General features: G+C 46.5%; 1 protein-coding gene across 1 annotated transcript in view; it reads left to right on the top strand.

Moving 5' to 3' along the window:
• ISM1 (isthmin 1) overlaps nucleotides 1–19,151 on the top strand; it is a 62,401-nt gene that overhangs the window by 27,777 nt on the left and 15,473 nt on the right. Inside the window, exon 2 of the mRNA XM_075925653.2 lies at nucleotides 15,654–15,893. Within this exon, the coding sequence (XP_075781768.2) occupies nucleotides 15,654–15,893 (240 nt within the window). The remainder of the gene's footprint in view (nucleotides 1–15,653; nucleotides 15,894–19,151) is intronic.

Raw genomic sequence — 19,151 nt, 5'->3', positions numbered from 1 at the left:
GATAACACCACCAGACACTGCTGCAAGCACAGGGCAAATATTTAGTGGCCTTTAAGAGAAAGACATAGATGCAGGGAGTAATTGTTTCATGGAAACTATAAGCAACTGATGGTAACATTGAAAACTGAATTGTTTTCAAGCAAGGTCATATTTTCAGCTAGGGAGAGATAAAAACTTCAATTATTAAACATGGTTTATATCACTGAAATCATAGCCTTAGTGACTGAGTGGAATGAACTTGTGAAAGGTCATTTTAAAAAGCCACAAGAAGATTTTCAGATGTAGTTATCTTTTTGTCTTGACTATACGTGCCAGCCGGTAAAAAACAGACCGAAATATTGCATTCAAACAACATTAGTGCTCTGGAGTTTTTGTGGCTTTGATTCTAGCTTTTAGCAGTCACTCCTAGTCTGCTGGGATTTGCTGGGTGTGTGTAAAGGATGATGTGGTTTCCAAATATTCGGATTCTAGATTCCATAGATAAAATCCACTCTTAGTGCAAGTGTAACCGCTGTGTGTGGTGCACTGTCTCATCTATTGGCCCTGAGACCACTTACAGAGAGAATGAGTCTGCTCTACAGCCTTAGCTAATAGCCAGCTGGCTTGAGGCTCATGCTCCATGGCAGCAGTTGGCAACCTTTTCAAACCAAAAAGCCAAACTACATCACATTTCAAAACAAGTGGTCCACAAAGAGTCGTATAAGAATGCCCATTTGCATGACTTAAAATATACAACATAACATTATTGAGAATTGACATAATGACTAATAATAGCATGAATGAAACTCAAGGACTTTCATCATTTCGTACATTTCTTTGAAGTTTACATGGTAACTGGTCAAATCTAGTTCATGCTCCCATTTAGGCTGTCTTCTCTCTTATGGTGGGGGTGCAGAAGTTTGGGTTGGGAGGGGGCAGGGGGGGTTCAGTGTATGATGGGTCCAGGGCACAGGTTTGGGGTTTGTGGGTGGTGCAGGCAGGGGCAGATGACCGTTTTGTGGGGCCCCGGGCAGCATAATTTTGCGGGGCCCCCCCTTTGCCACGGCGCATGCGCGGTGATGCCACTGCGCATGTGTGGGGCTTTTTGAAGCACGGGGCCTGGGGCGGCCGCCCCGTTCGCCCTGCCCTATATCCGCCCCATGGTGCAGGGCCCTGATTGGGACTTGTTGGTCAGGCTTCATTTTTAAATAAAGTAAAATATTCTGTCCAACACAAAAGGTTTCAACATTGTTTATGGCAGGGGCGGGGAACTTTTTTTGTGTCAGGGCCACTGACCCACAGAAAAATCAGTCAGGGACCACATAAATGAGAAGCCAAAAAACAACCTCTCCTAAAGCCTCCAACCCTCACTGAGACACCTCACTCCCTTGACACTCCAGCCCCATGAGGGGTGGAGGGAACATCAGGGAGGACTGAGGTTCAAGGCCTCAGGCTAGATTAACTCGTCTGGGGTTCTAGGGCTAGTGGGTTTTGTGCCCCCCCCAAGCTCTGGGGTGGGGCCAAAAATGAGGGGTCCATAATATGGGACAGAGCTGCCCGTGAGTGGGATAGGGATGGGGCGCAGAATCTGGGTGGGAAGTAGGGTGCAGGAGCAAGCTGGGGGTAGGTGTCTGGCCAGGAAGGAGGGGGCAGGAGCAGGGTGCGGGTGGGTGTCTGACCAGGGGTAGGAGAAGCTCAGTTGGTATCTGCTGGTCTCCAGGGACGAGTATCTCTCAGGCAGGATATTCAGGCAGTACTGGAAGAAGCGCATGTGCTGCTCCTTTAGGAAATCCAGCCACTCTTCGTCCCCAAAGTCCGGATCCTCCACCACCATCTTAGCCGCCTCCCCTTCCCACCAGTGTCTGCATGCTAAATGCACAGTACCACCATATCAGCGCAGCTGGATGCTCTCTCTCCGCTGATCAGTGGGCAGGAGGAAGCTGTGCAGCTCCTGTGTCCCGCACCAGAGCATGGGGGAAGGTAGGGTGGATAAGGAAGCGAGCACATTGCTGTGGGGAGGAGAGGAGCAGCGCGCGCACTGTGAGTCCTGAGTAATTGCAGTGTAGTGGCACTAGTGTAAAATCCACATCAACAAGAGCAGGACCAGACCACTGCCTTTTTGGAAAGTGGTCTTCCATGATCAAACAAATATAAAAGACACTCCCCCCCCACACACACACACTAGCTATACAATTGACAGCTCGCTTGGAGAGTCACCTCAGTAGGGAACAAGATATTTCTGTGAGTGGCAGGCTGTTGGGATTTAGGGTACGTCTAGACGGCGAGAATCTATCGGAAAGAGATACGCAAAATGTGTTCTGCATTTTGTGTATCTTTTTCTGATACTTTTGTTGGAAGAGGCTTTTCCAAAATTTGGCCCGTCTAGACTGGGCCAAATTTTGGGCAAAAAAACCCTCTCTCGAAAGCCCCCTTCTTCCTCATGGAATGAGGAATACGGGGGCTTCTGAAAGAGCATGTTTGCTCTTCCGCCAAAAAAAAACAGAAGAGCAAACGGATTCCCTGGACGCAGCAGAGTTTTTTGGGGATACTGAAGGTATCTAGCAGTCTAACCGTATCCTTCGATTGTAATCTCTTTGGGAGAGAGACTCTTTATTCTGTGTTTGTACAGTGCAAGTGTTTCCCGATCAACCATTCCTTCGCATTTTCAACTGTGAAATCTATAAGCTTATTCACACGCAGCTGTTGCTGGCTAATGCTTTAAAGGCAGAACTCCAGAGACCCAAAGGCCAACAAATTGGATGCCCATCTCTTATTTAAACCTTTGAAAAAAAATCTTCTCAATTGCAGATAAACTGTGTGACCTTCAAGGTCCCACATAATTCTTCCCCTCCCTCCATAACAATCCCCTTTGCGGCAGAGTAAGTGACCATGTGTCCTGTATTGAAAACAAGTATCTTATGATGGAGTCTTTTTTTCCCTGTAGACACTGAGCTCTGGCCACAGAGAAATCCACTTCTAGCGTAAAAATCTGACAGAGATCCAGTTCTCAACCTTAAAGCAGAGCTGCGCTGTTTGTATTTTAACAAGTGAGGGAGGGTGTGACAGATGAGCTAAAAATGGAACATGAGGAGATCAGCCAGGCTGTAGAATTTGTGTTCAAATCCTGTAGCAAAGAGATTCCAGATTGGGGGATAGGAGGGCTGAGTTTTGTTCCCGACTTCTGAAGAAAGTCCATTGTCTGCTAAAGAACTCCAGATTTGGAGCAAACCATCACTAAATATTGTGGAAGACGAGGAACCTGGATGGAAGACGTCACCCCTGAAACTGAGTTAAGGACGGATTGGCTCTAGACCGGGGTCTCGAACTCTTGGCCTGCAGGCCAGCCCCTGCCTGAGTAGTTGCAGAACCTGGCCCAGGAGTCCTGGGGGAGGCCTGTCTGTTCCTGTCTCCAAAGCTCTGTCCCTTCCTAGTAGCACCCCATTCTCTCTCCCCACTAGCACCCCATCCCCTGAGGAATGCAGCCTCAAGGATCACCAGGAGAGCCTGATGCAGAGTGACAGTGGCAGCAGCAGTCCGGCTCCTCTGCAGCAGCAGGAGTAGCGAGGAAGCAGAACGCAGAGCAGCGAGTGCTTTCGTCAAGTGTGCTCAACCTTCCCTGGGCCAGATTGCGCAACTCTCCAGCCAGGGACGGCTCACAGGCCTGGAGTTTGAGACTCCTGCTCTAAATTTTTCTATACAGCATACTTCGGCAAGCAAGCAAATCAGTCTGCACATCAGCCCTATATCCTATCTCCTCACTTTCCTACGTTAAGCAGCCTCAGTCTGTGTAATCTCTCCTATGGAAGTTACCCTGATCATTTTTGTTGCTCTTCCTTGTAATTTTTCCATTTCTAATGTATCTGTTTTGAGATGCAGCAACCAGAACTGCAAGCAGCGTGGAAGATGTGGGCATACCATAGCCTTGGGCAGCATTGTGATATTTTCTGTTTTCTTATCCATTCCTTTCCTAATGGTTCCTAACATTGACAGCATTTTTGACTGCTATTGCATATTGGGCAGTGTGGCACTCTGCAGCCTGGCGTGCCCTCTCCTGGATGATCAGGTTATCCTCAATCACCCTCCCAAGACACCAGTTTCAATCCCACGTGTATTTTATTAATCTACAGTTTCTTACATCCAGTGCAAGAGCTGCTTTTTACACACTGTATAGCAACTCTGACCCCAGGACAGAAGGGAGACTTGGGCCTGCCCACTCTTCAGGTATCAACCTCAGGACGGGGATCCTTCCCCGTTCCGGTTGGCGGGGCATTACCCCTAAACACACCAACCCTTGGGCCACTCAGCCCTACCCTGGGTCACTTCCTTCCTCCCAAGCTTTTACCAGGCTTCACTCACCTCGCCTCCTCACCGGTTTCCTCCCCCCTCCTCCTTCTTCCGGTGCCCCCTGTTTTATTTCCCGTGTACTTGGTGCCCCGCCCCTCACGTCCATGCTATCCCCCCTTTCTACGTGCCCTGTCACCTCGTTCCTGGACGTGCTTCCCGTCAAGCCCAGTCCACAGCTCTTATTGTCGGCGGTCTCCAACCTGGGCACCGCCGAGGCTTCTGCCGGTCGCGTTTGAACACGGTTTGCCAGTGAAGCGCTTCCCCTCCCTGGACTATGAGCCGCAGAAGCGACGCCGTTTTGGCCGCTCCGCAGCTCCGGCCCCGCGGCTGCATGACAGACAGATGTTTTTCAGAGAGCTTCCCACGCTAACTCTGTTTTCTCTTGTTTTGAGTGCTAACAGCTCATTTTAGACCCCATTATTTTGCAGGTAGGGTTAGGATTCTATTTTTCCAATGTGTATTACTCAGTGCTTATCAGCATGGAGGTTCACTGAATTATGTGCCTGTGCAAAGTTACTTTTGATCCAAGTTTTGGTTGGTTTGGTGCTTTGGGCAGTGAGATTCTGATACTATTGGGCCGGGTGATGCTACAAAGTTACAAGCAAACTAAGCAGAGGTCACGGGAGCAGCCCTCAGGCCTGACTCCACATCATGAACACAGTGTAGAAAACATAGCACTAGGTTCCAAGAGGGGGGAACAAATAGGTCAAGTTATAGTCAGTAAGGCCTAGATATACATGTACTTAGGCACCTACATTCCAGGTTCAGGCACCACTGTGATCCACAGGAGTCCTGGATAGCTGCCATCTAATCCTGTAGGGGCCTGAACTCGTTCAGCACCTAAGTGTCTACTTTTAAAGTTCCCTAAGCACATACGTTGCTGCTTCTGGGTCTGTGCATTACTGCCTCATTCTAGATATCCAAACGTCTATGTCCTGCGTAAGCCCTGGTACCGTGGGTGTCGGAGTGTTGCTGCCCCCAGCGCCCACTCTCCATGTGCTCGAGGGGAGTTGGAGCCGTATGCCCTCCTCCCTCCGCAGTGCTCAAGAGCCAGGGAGGTGCTGGAGCTGCCCAGCCTTCTCCCTCCCTGGTGCTTGGAGGCAGGGGCATGTGTGCTTGCCTCCTCCCCACTCTTCCCCTCCCCATGGGGGAGGGGGATGCATACTCAGCACGCTGCCCCGCCTCCTTCCTTCTAAGAGGTGGAGCAGCAAACCTTCACAGGTGATTAATCAGCCCCACCCAGTCAGTGAGCTCCTTACACTGAGCCCTGAGCCTCTCCTTGGGCGGGGTTGATTAATCGCCTGTGAAGCTGTGCTGCTCTGCAGCTTAGAAGGAACACTGCTCTCCACCATTTCTAAGAGCTTGTTTACGCAGAGCTGTTAATCCAGAATAAAAGTAGAGTGGGGATTTCAAGCAGAGTCACTATTCCTGATTAATTCCAGGTGTACACATAGTTAAGGGAAACTGCATGTTACTAATCAAGAAAAAGTTCTCCATGTAGACAAGCCCTAAGGCAGAAGCAGGTTTTTAGTTTTTGTGCTTGCACAGACAGGTGGGTAGTTGGGCAGAAGTACTGCAAAAGGGACAGGCAGTTTCAGGTTGCTTTGAGTAACATGGCACAAGAAAAACACCCAGACTTGAGCCGGTTTAGGCCAGCACACTCTGGTCTGGCAACATTAGTGATCCAGCATGATTTGATTAGCTGTAGGTCCACTTATTATGGGTGTGGCCAAGTCTCCTGTGGTCTCATAAAGTTTGTTTACAGCCACCAGTCCCTGCACTCACTGTTCTGTGCTGTTATTTAGCTCTAATTTACCCCTAAATGTCTTCTAAGAGCCCAGCAAGCAGTGGACATGTCGGTAGTGCTGCTAGACATTGTTGAGCTCTCGTGATTTGGCAAATTCTCTGGTTTGGCACCAGTCATGTCCTGAGGGTGACAGACTAGAGAGGTTCAACCTGTACTAATATTATAATATGGCTAAATTTTATAATATGGCAAGCCAGATCCTCAGCTGTTGAAAGTCAGCATAGCTCCATTGACTTCAGGGGGCTATAATAATACATCAGTTAGAAAGTCGACTCACCATTTTTAGGGGAGAAACTTACTGGCATTGCTTCCTTTGCATCTGCTTTGCTCCTTCTGCTACATATTGCTGCCAGATCTCTTTGTGCATTATGCTCTGGGATATAAAGCAATTCCTGTAGGGAGCACTTTAAAACTCACATAATTTTCACAACATATGTAAAGAATGCATCTCTCACTTCTTTTTTCCCCCCGTCCTTCTGGCAATTGAATGATAACTTTATCTTGGATGTTTCTGTTGGTACAGCCACAGAACCTCAGACACAGCTCTCATATGATTCCTTATATGGGGCCTGACCAATGCTTTGGTGAGGAGACCTCCAAAAATGCCAGAGTGCTGAAGGAATTAATTACTGCTGATCATTCAGAGAATGATTGGGTTCCCTACTTTGCTATGAACTCAGTACTGCCCCACCAGTCACAAGAGCTTGGCTTAGCAGTCATGAGATGTATAAAAATAAGGCATGCTGAGCTTTCTTTATTTGCCTTTTACTTTTAAGTCTCTAGTTCATGTTTTCAAGTTTCTTCTTAAATAAGAAGTGCTGGCTTATTAAGTGAAAACAGTTAAATTTGCAAACGAGAGAGCTGGGGCTCTAATAAATACATCAAATATCACAAAGTCACGGGAATTGGCAACACTGAAAAAATGAGGTTCTCTCCACCTGTGGCTATTAGTACAGCCGTGCAGATCCATGCGTATCCACTTTATAGCTGGAGACCCCTTTTGTGGCTCACAGATTGGACTCAGATACACATTTAACATGCACTCAGGTCTCTAGTCATCAGGATTTCCATCAGCATAGGCTGCTAACTCTGGAGTCCTAAAGACATGTAACCATGCCTTAGGTGTAGCAATAGTTTACCTAGATGGTATCACAGTCCATCCCCTCTGGCTGCACAGCTGACAGCGTCTGTCGGGATAAGATATTTCTAGCTAAGATAATGTTCTTCCCCTTCCAGGGAAAAGGAGAAGAGTCTAATCTAAAAACTTTCCTCCAGGCCTCTCCCCCTCAGTATACTGGTTTTTTTTTTAATCTAGAGTCCACCCCAGTCTGCGACCATGGATTGATAGGCTGTTCTAGGTCACTGTTTGTCACAGCCACTTTACTATAGCACCTTCTTCCATACATAGAAGCATTTCCATTTTAACAGGGAAGCTCTACCAGATACTTCCCCAGTTCATAGAGAGCCACCTCCTACAATACAGCTTCTTTCAGTTCTCTCCCACCGTGAGACAAAGTTCTGCCTCTCCAATTTCATAGCAAGTCTGCACTCTGTCATGTGGTTCAGTGGGTGGGATCATAGAAACCAGGGCCAGGTGAACACTGTAAAGCCACATCTCTCTCTGTGAGTAATGAAATCCTGCCACTTTTAACCTCCCTTAAAGGTTTTAATTTGGTAAAGTATTGTTCTACCCTTGCTGTACTAAATTGTTGCGTAGTATGGCTTACAACAGTGCGAACTAGCAATTGTGTTTTAAAACTTGAGTTGGCTGCTCTTCAAGAGTCATTATCTCTGGAAACGCATAACAGCTCTTCAGAATCAAAACAATCTGTTAAGGCAGGTGAGGAATGAAACCTAATGACTAAAATGATTTTCTATCAAACCCTCAGGCCTTAGGTGGTCTCTGATAGCAATATAATCTTTAAGAGCATCTGGGAGGTAGTGGTGGTTGAAGATACTGTACAGATGCATCATGAAAGTGCAACCATGTCCTGTCAAGTTTCAGCCCAGGATCCTTGAAAATCCTTGTAAAATGAAGTTGACAAAGGAAAATACCAAAAAATAGCAATCGGTGTAGCTGAAGCAATGTTTCTGTGATAATTTCTGTGCCACTTGGGGCTGCTTGATGCATCTGTTGTACATTGGCTTCCAAATTCATTCACGTTGAAGCTAAGAAGCTCAACCACACGTGCCAAAACTCAATGACACTGTTGGTTTTTTACCGAGCCTGGTGTAAATGCCAGCGAGTTCTTTGATGGTTGCAGAGTCCAGTGTGCAAGTGACAATTCTGTTCATGGGCAGGGCACACCCCTACATGATCACTGCTCTGAATCCAAACAGCAGCGTTTTTCCTCCTCTGACACTGGTCACCACAAAGCTTGATTCAGTCCACTTTGCAACACCTCGCTCCATTGACACGCTGACTAACCCAACTAGAGCAGCGTTTTGCACTCTTTTCCCAATTATCCACAGGGATTCCTAAGGACACTAAGTCATCTTTGCAACAGCTCGAACTCTGCACAATGATCTGCCTCTATCTAGACTTTTCATGACTTTCATGAAAGCAAGTACTTTGGGTTCCTATAATCCAGCATTTGCTTGACAAGTCCAAGCCACCTGTGTCTTTTCTTACTAATCAACATTCCCATCAATAACATATCAGTAAGATTTAACACGTTCACATTTATCACTCGGTTTTGCTGCCTTATGCAAATAATTTTTCCAGAGGCATTTCATGTGAAATCTCTTTAGTCTTTTGTTTGCTGTGTTTGACATAAGTTGTGCATGTTTCTGAGCCATACAGAAAAGTTAACAACACACATGTCTCAAATATGGATTTTCACATTAGCTGACAATTTGTTATTGTTCTAAGCTCTATCTTGCAAAGGACCAAAGTTCCTGGCTATTTTGCTGAGTCTACTCCTTGGTTGAACCTCTCTTGTCCGACACGGTTTTAGTTAGCCGGATGTCCATTTATTATGGGTATGGCCAAGTTTCTCGTGGTCCCATAAAGTTTATTTACAGCCACCAGTCCTGGCTCTGTGTTGTTGTTAAGGTCCAAATTATCTCTAAATATCTTCTAAGACCCAGTAAACAGTGGAAATGTTGGTAATGCTGGTAGACAATAAATGACCTCCCATGGTTCAGCAAATTCTCTGGTTCGGCACTGGTCAGGTTCTGAGGGTGCTGGACTAAAGAGGTTCAACCTGTAGTAAGCTTAGCATTAAGAGCTACATTGCTGGTAACAGAGTTAAAGTAGCAAGATTGGTAAAAAAAAAAATATTCAGACAAATATCATCTAAGGTCATATCTGGAAGTAGTTCTGAAGAGCCCTGGTACATAACAGTTTTCTTCAAGCTTATTGCTCGCTCAAAGATTTTGCATGAATCAGACAACTGAGTAATAAGATGTTGAAGGACATCAACACTGATCCACATGGTTTGCATCATCTGCAAATAACAGGTCCCTTATTAGGATCTCTTAAAGGCTTATATGTGAAAGCAAGATTAATTGTCTAGACCATGGGTCCCCAAACTGGGGGGGCGTGAAGAACTTCCGGGGGGGAGGGGCGTGAGGCGACCCAGCCACACACACCCCCATCAATCTCACCCCAAGTTTTGTTGCTATTTTTTGGGAAGAGGGGCATGAGGGTTTCTCAAAAATCAAAAAGGGGGCGTGATGCCGAAAAGTTTGGGAACCAGTGGTCTAGACTATCCTATCGTACTTCTGATCTTCCCTTTACTTCTCTGCCTCAGCTGAACTTCCAGCTCAGAAGCAGAAGTTAAAATAAGGGAGAGGAATGACAGCTTCCCTGCTTCTGCAGCAACTACAGAAAGTGCATCCTTTCCTCTTTGACTAATGCTATTAAAAGTAGAGGGAGTGCTCCCATTCCTGTTTCAATCCCACATAACCACACCACCGCCACACACAAACTGGGGGAAGAGGCAGTGCTGTTCCATACCACTAGCTTCTTGCTATAGAGGACGGGTGCAAAAGGGCAAAGAGAGGGAGTTTCAGATAAAGTTTCGCTTAATAAAAAGTTCCATTGCAGGCCCTGCGAATACACCCCCCATACACATGATCCCTCATGGTCTGCCATGGGGCTGATTCTGGCCAGCCAAGGGAAAGCAGAGGCGACCGTGTTGCCTGAGTCTCTCTCCCCCGTCCAGCCACCGGGGAAAGACTGGGATTGATTTCCCCCTCTCTCCCAGGAGCGAGGCCCAGCCCTGGCCCTTGCCTCACTCTGAATCTGGAGTGGGGTCCCTGCCGGGCTCCGCTGTCATGAGCAGGGGGAGTGCTGACCAGCACCCAATGACTAAAGAGTTAACTCAGGTACCTAGCAACTATTGGCTGGGATAGCCAATCGAAATAGAGAGTTGAAATTTGAATTGGACATAGGTTCCCTGCCTGCTTTCTTTGTATGGGAGAGTTAAACCAAGAGTTGAGAGAGACAGAATGATTTAAACCCCGGCAGGACAACCATGCCCCCCTACCTCACTATGGAATTCAGGCTCTGGGAACAGACTGAACAAAGGGAAAATTAAAAGTAAGTACTAAGGAAATGTGAGTCTAGTTGTGTTCAGAGTAATTTTTCTTTATTTTGTGGTTTGGTTTGAACTGCTCTGTGTGAATCTATGCCTCCCCTCCCCATTTACTACCATCTAAGCATTGTGCCGAGACTTTTCTCTGTTTTTTAAATTTGTTTTCCTTGGTTGCTCTGTAACATCTAGCAACCAAGTGTGCTTTATCAAGTTTATCTTTTGTTTTGTAATAAAAATCACTTCTTTTAAGCTGGTGATTTGTATCTGCATGCCTCTGACTGTAGGTTCAGCCACCAAAGACTGCAGCTTGTTTTTCTCCTTTTTTCAAGCTTTTTTTGGAGCTAAAGAGCTTGCGGTACCCCTGGCTTTTTAGGGATCAAAAAGCACTTGATGGTGGCAGCAAATTCTCCAAAATCTGTGTATTAGGATTCTGGGGGGAAGTTTTTGTAACTAGTGCCTGTAGAGCCAAGGGTTTGAAGCTCTCTTGCTTGCCCCCACCTTCTGCATTCAGTGCCAGAGTGGGGAACAGACTTGACATCCGCTCTCTCAGCCTCTCTGGGGAGGGGCAGTTTTCAGCGTGAGGCGGGAGTTTGAATGGCTGTTCACGACTTCTCAGGTGAGTACCGGCCTGAGGAGCAGCCGGGCTAGAGAAGGCGGTGGCCTCGTGACCTCCAGGCCAGCAAGGGTCTCAGTTTCCACGTGGCACGGGGGGCAGCAGTTGGCCAGCCACTTATCCCTCCCCAATCGCCTGTCAGCTTAACAGGAGGTCGTGGTAGCTGCTGCGTTGCTCGCGGAGGGGAGGGGGACAAGTCATACTCAGCCTCCCTCTGCTAGAGTCTGTCTCAGTTGTGACCCCCCCCGCCATTGCCCAATGCAGGGGAGGCCTGCTCGTTTGCGGAGCTGCCTGGGGTGGGGGGAGGAGGGATGGGCCACTTGACCGAGTGAAAGGGGCCTTCAGAACAACAGAGGTGGGTTTGGCACCTGCTTGGTAAGGGGCGTTTTTCTCCCCTGCTTGTGCTTAGAAATTCAGGGGTGCCCTGGAAGTCTGCCTGGAAGGCGAGAAGAAGAAGTAGGGTAATGCCATCACAATTAGTAGCTCGCCTTTCTCGCTGTTATCTTTTCTAACACCCAATTTACTACAGCGTGCAAGAAGGAATTGCAAGGGGCATGGAAAGCTCCCAGGAAAATCAGTATATGCTCCTGGGGACCCCAATAAGTAGCCCAGCAAAATGACTATGTCCATGTCTGACTTGACATTCTCTTGGTACTTTTAAAGTAATAAACAGATAAAACAAAAACCCCTTTCAGGCTTCACATGTCCTAAGCAAGCGAAAGGGCACAAATTGGTGGTTTGGCTTAAGATTAGGGGTGTAACTGGCTAACCTCACTCTAACTGGGTGAGATTTCCTGGTTAACCAGTGGCCTGGCCAACTTGGAGCAGCCCCCCTACCTCACTTGGGCAGGGGAGCTTTTCCAGCCTGGCTGGGCCCACTGGCACTGCAAGTGCCAGGGTGCGAATGCACCCGTTTCCAGCCTGCTCCTGGGGAGCCAGCTGCTGCCCCACATGTATCAGAGCTCGCAGTGCAAGGCAGCAGCAGGCTCCCCAGGAGCAGGGTTAACAACCAGAGCTGGTGCACACCAAGATCTGGCTTATAGTATAAGCCCACTTCTGCAGTGCACTGGCTCTGCTGGTCAGCCCTGCTCCTGGAAAGCCGGCTGTACAGCAAGTTCTGCAGTATAAACCTCGTACTGCAGAGCCCTCCATGCATGTAACTATGTAATGGCTAAGAATTCTGAACAGTTACACAGTTTCTTTTTAAAAACTTTTTTACATCCCTACTATATTCGGTATTTGAGTATTCAAGAATTTGGGAGGTAACACACAGCAGACCTGTAGGAGGCAAGAGGACTTGAACCGGACCCATATGTTCAGGAGGAGGTTTAAAAATTAAGAGGTGGAAAGGGGAGGTGTATGCACAAGTACACATCTCTCCTCTTCCGCATTCCAGCTTCTTTTTCTGTGCTGTTGCTGCTGCTGCAGGACGACAAAGTAAATGAGGTGGTGAGGGCTGGGGTCATTCTGACTCCAGTGTAAGGGAATTAGGCATGTGCTGAGAAGGCTCCTAAACCCAATACACTGAAAATGGCAGGTTAGCCATTCCTCTGAAATGGCGTTGTGAGAGATTGCTGCTAAAACTTAGGTTGACTTAGCTATATTTCATAGGGATGTTGATGTAGTCAAGTCAAATTTGGACCTACTGCAGATAACACTAGTTTGCAGTTCTTACATGCACCTTGCTACTACTTCTTACAGACAAATTTACTACAGCAACAGAAAAACTCCTGTCACTGTTCCAAGTGTTTGCCTTAACTGCAGAATAGTTGCAGCGCTGCAGCTATGCCACTGTAGCACTCACAATGTAAATATACCCTGAGGTGCCTTTTGGTAGCTTGGTCCAGTGCTACAGAGGGCCGTAAAAGAGGAGGACAGTCAACTCAAAACAGACCTTGTGCAACATACTAACCAGCATGATGTGCTTTCATTTGCCAGTGTTGCTTGTGAGGTGGAATGCTGAGTTTTGGACCAGCTGGAGCCTTTTTTAACGCTCTGAGCACTCACTCCCACCTGGAACTGAATCTGGAGGTTGTAGAGACAGGAGCTACTGTAACCAACTAATTGTCTAGTAGTAAGTGGTGCAGCTTTCTTAACAGTCACAACTAGAAGCCAGAATTTTGGTCAGCTGTAGCTATTTGAATGTCAAAAACAACGAGGAAACCAAAAGAACTAGCAGGCTACCCTCCACCTTAGATATCTAGGGCAGAACCCCGCAGTAACAGGAAATATTACAGTGCTGGCTAACTCTTCAACGCGTTTTCCTTCACCTCACCTGCATAGTCTCTGTGCTGCTCTAGGAATCCAGTCTCCATTTCCTTTCGGTCTTCGGTCTTGGCGATAGCTCTGATGATGGTTATATAATAGGAACACCTGCCTGCTATGGAGTGAATTAAAAACACCCCTTTATCTTATCTCAGGCACTGAACTACTGGATGGCAGGAAGCATAACAGTAGCCCCTAACTCCGCTCATGTTAAGGGGTATTAAGTTTTGTAACCCCAGTTCAAGTAAGGCGAAAATATAATTGAGTGTCTTTTCGGCGTGCTTGTGTGCCACACCTTAGGTCAATACTGAACCTTGCTGAATTTAATTTAGTGATACAGATTTATAAAGCCATGCATATCTATTACTAATTCCTTCAGTCCTTCTGACCAAATAGACAGGTTGTACTAGCATAGTGTAATTAGCACTGTGATTGACAGGACTCACTATGTGGGAAGAACTTGTTACCTCAGATGACTCTTACTAAATGCCTCTCTAATGTGTGATAACAGTAGGTAAGCTTGAGTGAGAATTTATGGATGGATGTTGGGCTCTTTTAGTTTTAATGAGTTACCTAGTTTACTTTTCTTCCTCTCCTTTCGGTCGGTCCTCTGTTAACTCTTTATTTAGGAGGAAATTGATGCACATTTGCAGGAATTATAGCTATAAAGACCAGTCACTGACTTTTCCTCTAGTATTTTAAACAATTAAGAGTATATTTTCATCTTGCTACAGGAAAATTATAGATGGAGAAAGCAGAACTTTTATCCTTTTATTCCCCTTAAAATGAAAAGCTTGGTCATTATCTTCTGGACAAACTTTTCTCTTTTAGAGATAAATGGGAAGAAAAATGAAGGTTTGGGTTTTACTCATTCCTGATTTTTTTTTGATGAATAAAGACAGCCTCAAGATGATTTTTTTTAATTGACCTAAATCCAGATTTTGGTTAAACTTTATTTGGGAACAAACAATATTTCCAAACAACATAATAGCTGAATACGATGCTACTGTGTCTACTTTTCGGAGGGAACCTGTTTCGTTTTTATTTTCAGATCCAATTTCTCTTGATCCTAGATTTGTGTTTAGAACAAAATCGCAAATTTAAAAAATGAAAGTGTGTAGATTATATTATAAAATCTTTCAGAATGTAATTTGGAGCTCTTATATGGGTATCCAAAATTATTTAAATGCAAATGCACTGAAGCTATTAGCTGAGATCTTAAGAAAAGATATGCAAGCTTAAATTGAGCCAAGGGGAGTAGGTGGAGCGTGTGCTTAACCAGCAATACTGCCAAAAACATGCTACAGTAGAAACACATGTTGCCATTTAATTTTAATTGTAGTTATTTTAAAACGTGAATGTAACATTTATCCCATCCAGACTTTCTGTCTCTCTGAACTGTAAGTTAAAGATCCTGAGACAATCCATTGACTACTCGATAAGGCGGGGAGGGAGCGTTTGCTATTCCCACTGCGCCTCTGCCTTTGAAATGTAGCAAGAGCCGCCCATGGCTCTTGCTACATTTCAAAGGGAGAGGCACAACGGGTAACCCAGACAGGGAGGCAGAGGTTGAGCTCCTGGGACCAGGCGTGAGAGGGGACGGGTTCAGTGGGAAGTGTTTTGATACAAAATGTATCACTTTGGCTAGGTCAAAGGCAGTGGCAAGGTGGCTAGTGGCAACACAGGCAGCCTTCTGTAAGATATACTGCAAACACATTCAACAAAAGCAAAAACTTTTTAATCCAAACCTTGGGGAAATTCCATTCCACCATTAAGAAAACATGAAAATTTGCTCCCTTAAAAGGGAAAATGTTCAAGACATAAAAGGAAGAGCCTGAAGGATTAGACCAGCCACTGATGGGACATGAGAAACATTTTGCTGTACTCTGGGCCCGCTCTACCCAAAGTGTCTGACTCCTAGGTCTTGCCTACATGCTCAGAATCTATCTGATCTCTGTATTTGGGGTTACATTGGCAGAGACCCTGGTAGTTTTTCACCTTTCTCTGCAGCAGGAAGCATGGGTTACTTTCTGGTTGTGGATGTCTTGGATTTTATAGTGACTGTTGTTGATGGTGTTCATTTGTTGTGTTCCTTTCTCCCTAGAACACCCTGAGTGCAGATGGCCAGTCTGTTCCCAAACCCAGCTTCACATTAAACCCCAAAGACAGAAGACCATATCCTGACCACCAGGCAGCACACAGGCCATTCCCTAAACAGCGATTCAGGCAGGAAAATGGACACACGTCGTTACAAAGAGACGGACCCAGATCCTTCCTCCTGGATCTCCCAAACTTCCCTGACCTATCAAAAGCAGACATCAATGGGCAAAACCCCAACATTCAGGTATGCACCATGTTAAGACTGGGATATATGACATGCAAGGCAAATACCCAGCCAAGCCCATGTTAAGTTTTGCTTCAGTCTGTTTGGCACTGCCAGCTGCGCTTGCTTATACCCTCCCTCTGTGTGGTATCCCGACCCATATGTGGAGAGAGAGTCTCAAGGAGGTAATTACCTCGGGGCCTGGCGATTCAAAAAGGCTCCTGCCATCAATACTACGGCCCCAAGCCCTTTAAATCACCGCCAGAGCCCTGCATGGCATGATCTGGGAAGTCCTGAGGGCTGGGTGAGGGAGACTAGCTTCCTAGCCCAGCCGCTTCTGCTTGAGGGCCCAGAGCTGAGCTCCCCTATCTTGTCTCGGGCCCAGCGAAATCTGTCACCAGCTCTGAGTAGCCTAGATACTTTTTGCCAACCTGGTATACAGATCCCAATCCCTGCTGAGCCCCTCCGTGAATGTCATTGCCTGCACGCAGCTAGAGATAAAATTATAGTCTTCTTACGAAAGAAAAGCATCTACAGCATCATGTTATTTTCATATGGTTGTTATACATTCTTTGGGTTTGGGCAGCGTTTTCCCTCTCTTATTCTGTGGCCAACCACTGGCCATGTGACTAACAGGAAATGAATATCTTGGAAATTATGGTCAGAGTCTCATTTATTAACATTAGTGTAAATCTCAACAGTGGAATGACTGTAGATTAGATTCTAACCTACAGAACAAAAGAAAGAATTAAATGTTTCTCTCACCAGCAGCCATCTTGAAGGGAAAGTCCCTCTGCCTGCAAATATCTGATATGTGTTTTTAGTCAAAATCTTCTTCTTGGTTTTGGAATCCCCTATTCCAAGTCACTTGCATCTTAAAGACAGTAATTTGATGTAATTTAGTGTCTTAAAGTGAAATCTGCATTCATAAGAAGTCATGTTTAACCAAAATAATTTAGTGAAATATTAATCTGCCTAAAACTTGTGCTTACAAAAACATAATGCACTATTATAACAAGTTCTCTTTTTAAATACATTCCTCGTGCTCTATACTCACCCACCTACAAAATTACCAATGTATGTGTCTGTCTTTTAGGCATCCAAGTCTAAAAATAAAGATGTACTTTACTTAGTCTCAGACATTAGTAGGAAATGTCACAGGACAGGACTCACTGCTGCAGCACCTCCTGCTGGTTGCTTGGGGAATTAGTTCTTTATTCAGCAGGGTGTCCCTTTCTAGCGGTGTCTCACCCGTCTTCGCTCCACGCTCCCACTCCAGACCCGCGTCACTCCCAGTCCACGGTATTCTCTTCAGGACACTGCCCTCCAACAGTGGTCTCTCGTCCCCCTTCAGGGGTTATATTGGCAGTCCTTGGTCTAGCGCCTGCCACCATGGCCAGCTGCAGCTTCGGTTCAGCTCCTCACTTGAAGGGCAAGCCATAGTCCTTCCAGACCACACGTCAGTGGTGGCCAGACATAGTGCAAGAGGGAAGGGGGTGACTCAGGCCTGCCCACTACTCTGGGTCCCAACCCAGGGACCCTCTGACAGCATCCTTGTCCTGCCATCCTTCATTGCCCTTCCACTGCCTCTTGTTCTCTGGGCCACTTCCCCTGTGAAACTTTGCACCCTCCTGGCCCTTATAGCAAGATCAGCAGCCTGGTAGGTATCAGGCTAGAGCCTCCCTCTCTATCCCCCCTGAGCCTGACCAGCACTGCTGTCCCACTGGTGCTTCTCTAGGAACCAGGTTCTGCACCTTCCCTCATCAGGGTCTAACTGCTCACGCACCACTGAGCAGCTCCTTTTATACAGATCTGCCTCAGCAAGCCACCCTCTGGTTGGCTCTTTAAAAGCGTCTCCCTGATTGGCCAGAGTGCTGTATAGGTTTCCTCCTTCCTTCCCAGGCAGTGTAGGGCAGCCTGGGAAGCGTTAACCACTTCCCAGGCAGTGTGAAGCAGCCACTCCACCACAGGAAACAATAAATTGTATCAAAGCTGGTTGCTCCATTACTTCATAGACAAGTTGTCATGTTCCAAAATTTTACAGATCTGGACCTAGTGCCATCCCAGTACTTGACAGGCCTAGATAGTAAATGCATATATATTGATGGATGCGTGCTTTCTGCTACTAGAAGCCTTCCAGTTGTATATTTATGAAGTTACAGAGGAGGGTAGTTTGGGAAGCTGTACAAAGGCCAGAAGCTGCAGGCTGACGTAAATGGTGTGCCACTGTACATATATATATATATAACAACAAATAACAGCATAAACCACAAAGCGTGTATGGGGGAGGGGAAAATACGTTCACTGGCAGGAAAATTATTGAATATTTAAAGCCAGAAATGAGGGGTAACATTTTCCTCGCTTCTTACAAATAAATAAGTGTCATTATGAGCTCCTTTTTCACTGGATAATGTGGTGTCTGAAAACTGGACAACACATGCAATGATACACAAGCACGGACAAAGGAACTTGAGCTCAAGACACTTAGCCTTCTCTTCAAGAAAACACTGGTCAGCAGGACCAACATTTTCAGAAGCAGGAGACTAACTTTAGGCTCCTAAATGAATTTAGCGCCTAATTCAATGTAGGCACCTAAATGTGACCAGAATTTTAGGCTCCTTCTTTCGAGTATATATTTAGGAGCCCCCGGCTCTGGGGTCCTCTTTCTGAAAATCTTGGTCCTGCTTGGTTTTCTGGGACATACACACAGATTAATAATAAATACATTTGAAACTGAAGACATTTCCCCTATAAATTGTAGAAGTTTACTTTATCATCCTGACAGCCTGCGGTAGGGTTGCCATCTGTCTAATCACTGAAACCCAAATACTGCTGTCCCACCCCTTCCCTGAGACCATGTCCCTTCATTGCCCCTTCACCAAGGCCCCACCCCCACTCACTCCATCTGCCTTCTTTCGTTTACTTTACACCAAACGCATTCATTTTCTCGGGATGGTGCAAGAGGTTGGGGTGCAGGCTCTGGTCTGGGGTTGAGAGGTGGGAGGGGGCTCTGAGCTGAGTCTGGCATAGAGTGTTGGAGTGTAAGGGGGGTGTGGGCTCAGGGAGGGAGTTTGGGAGCAGGAGGGGGCTCAGGACTGGGGCAGGGGGTTGGGATGAGTGAGGGGCTGAGAGGTGTGGGCTCTGGCTGGGCAGCACTCATGATTGGCAGCACAATGGGGCTAAGGCAGGTCCCTGCTAGCTCTGTGCCGCTCCCAGAAGTGGCCAGTGTGTCCAGCTCCTGGGCTGGAGGGAAGCAAGCAGTTCTTCACTCTGCCTCTG

The sequence above is a fragment of the Pelodiscus sinensis genome, chromosome 3, assembly GCF_052426305.1.
Source record: "Pelodiscus sinensis isolate ZL-2025 chromosome 3, ASM5242630v1, whole genome shotgun sequence".
Classification (NCBI taxonomy): Eukaryota; Metazoa; Chordata; order Testudines; family Trionychidae; genus Pelodiscus; species Pelodiscus sinensis.
The sequence above is the reverse complement of the archived record's forward strand: the minus strand, read 5'-3'. Positions and strand labels throughout refer to the sequence as shown.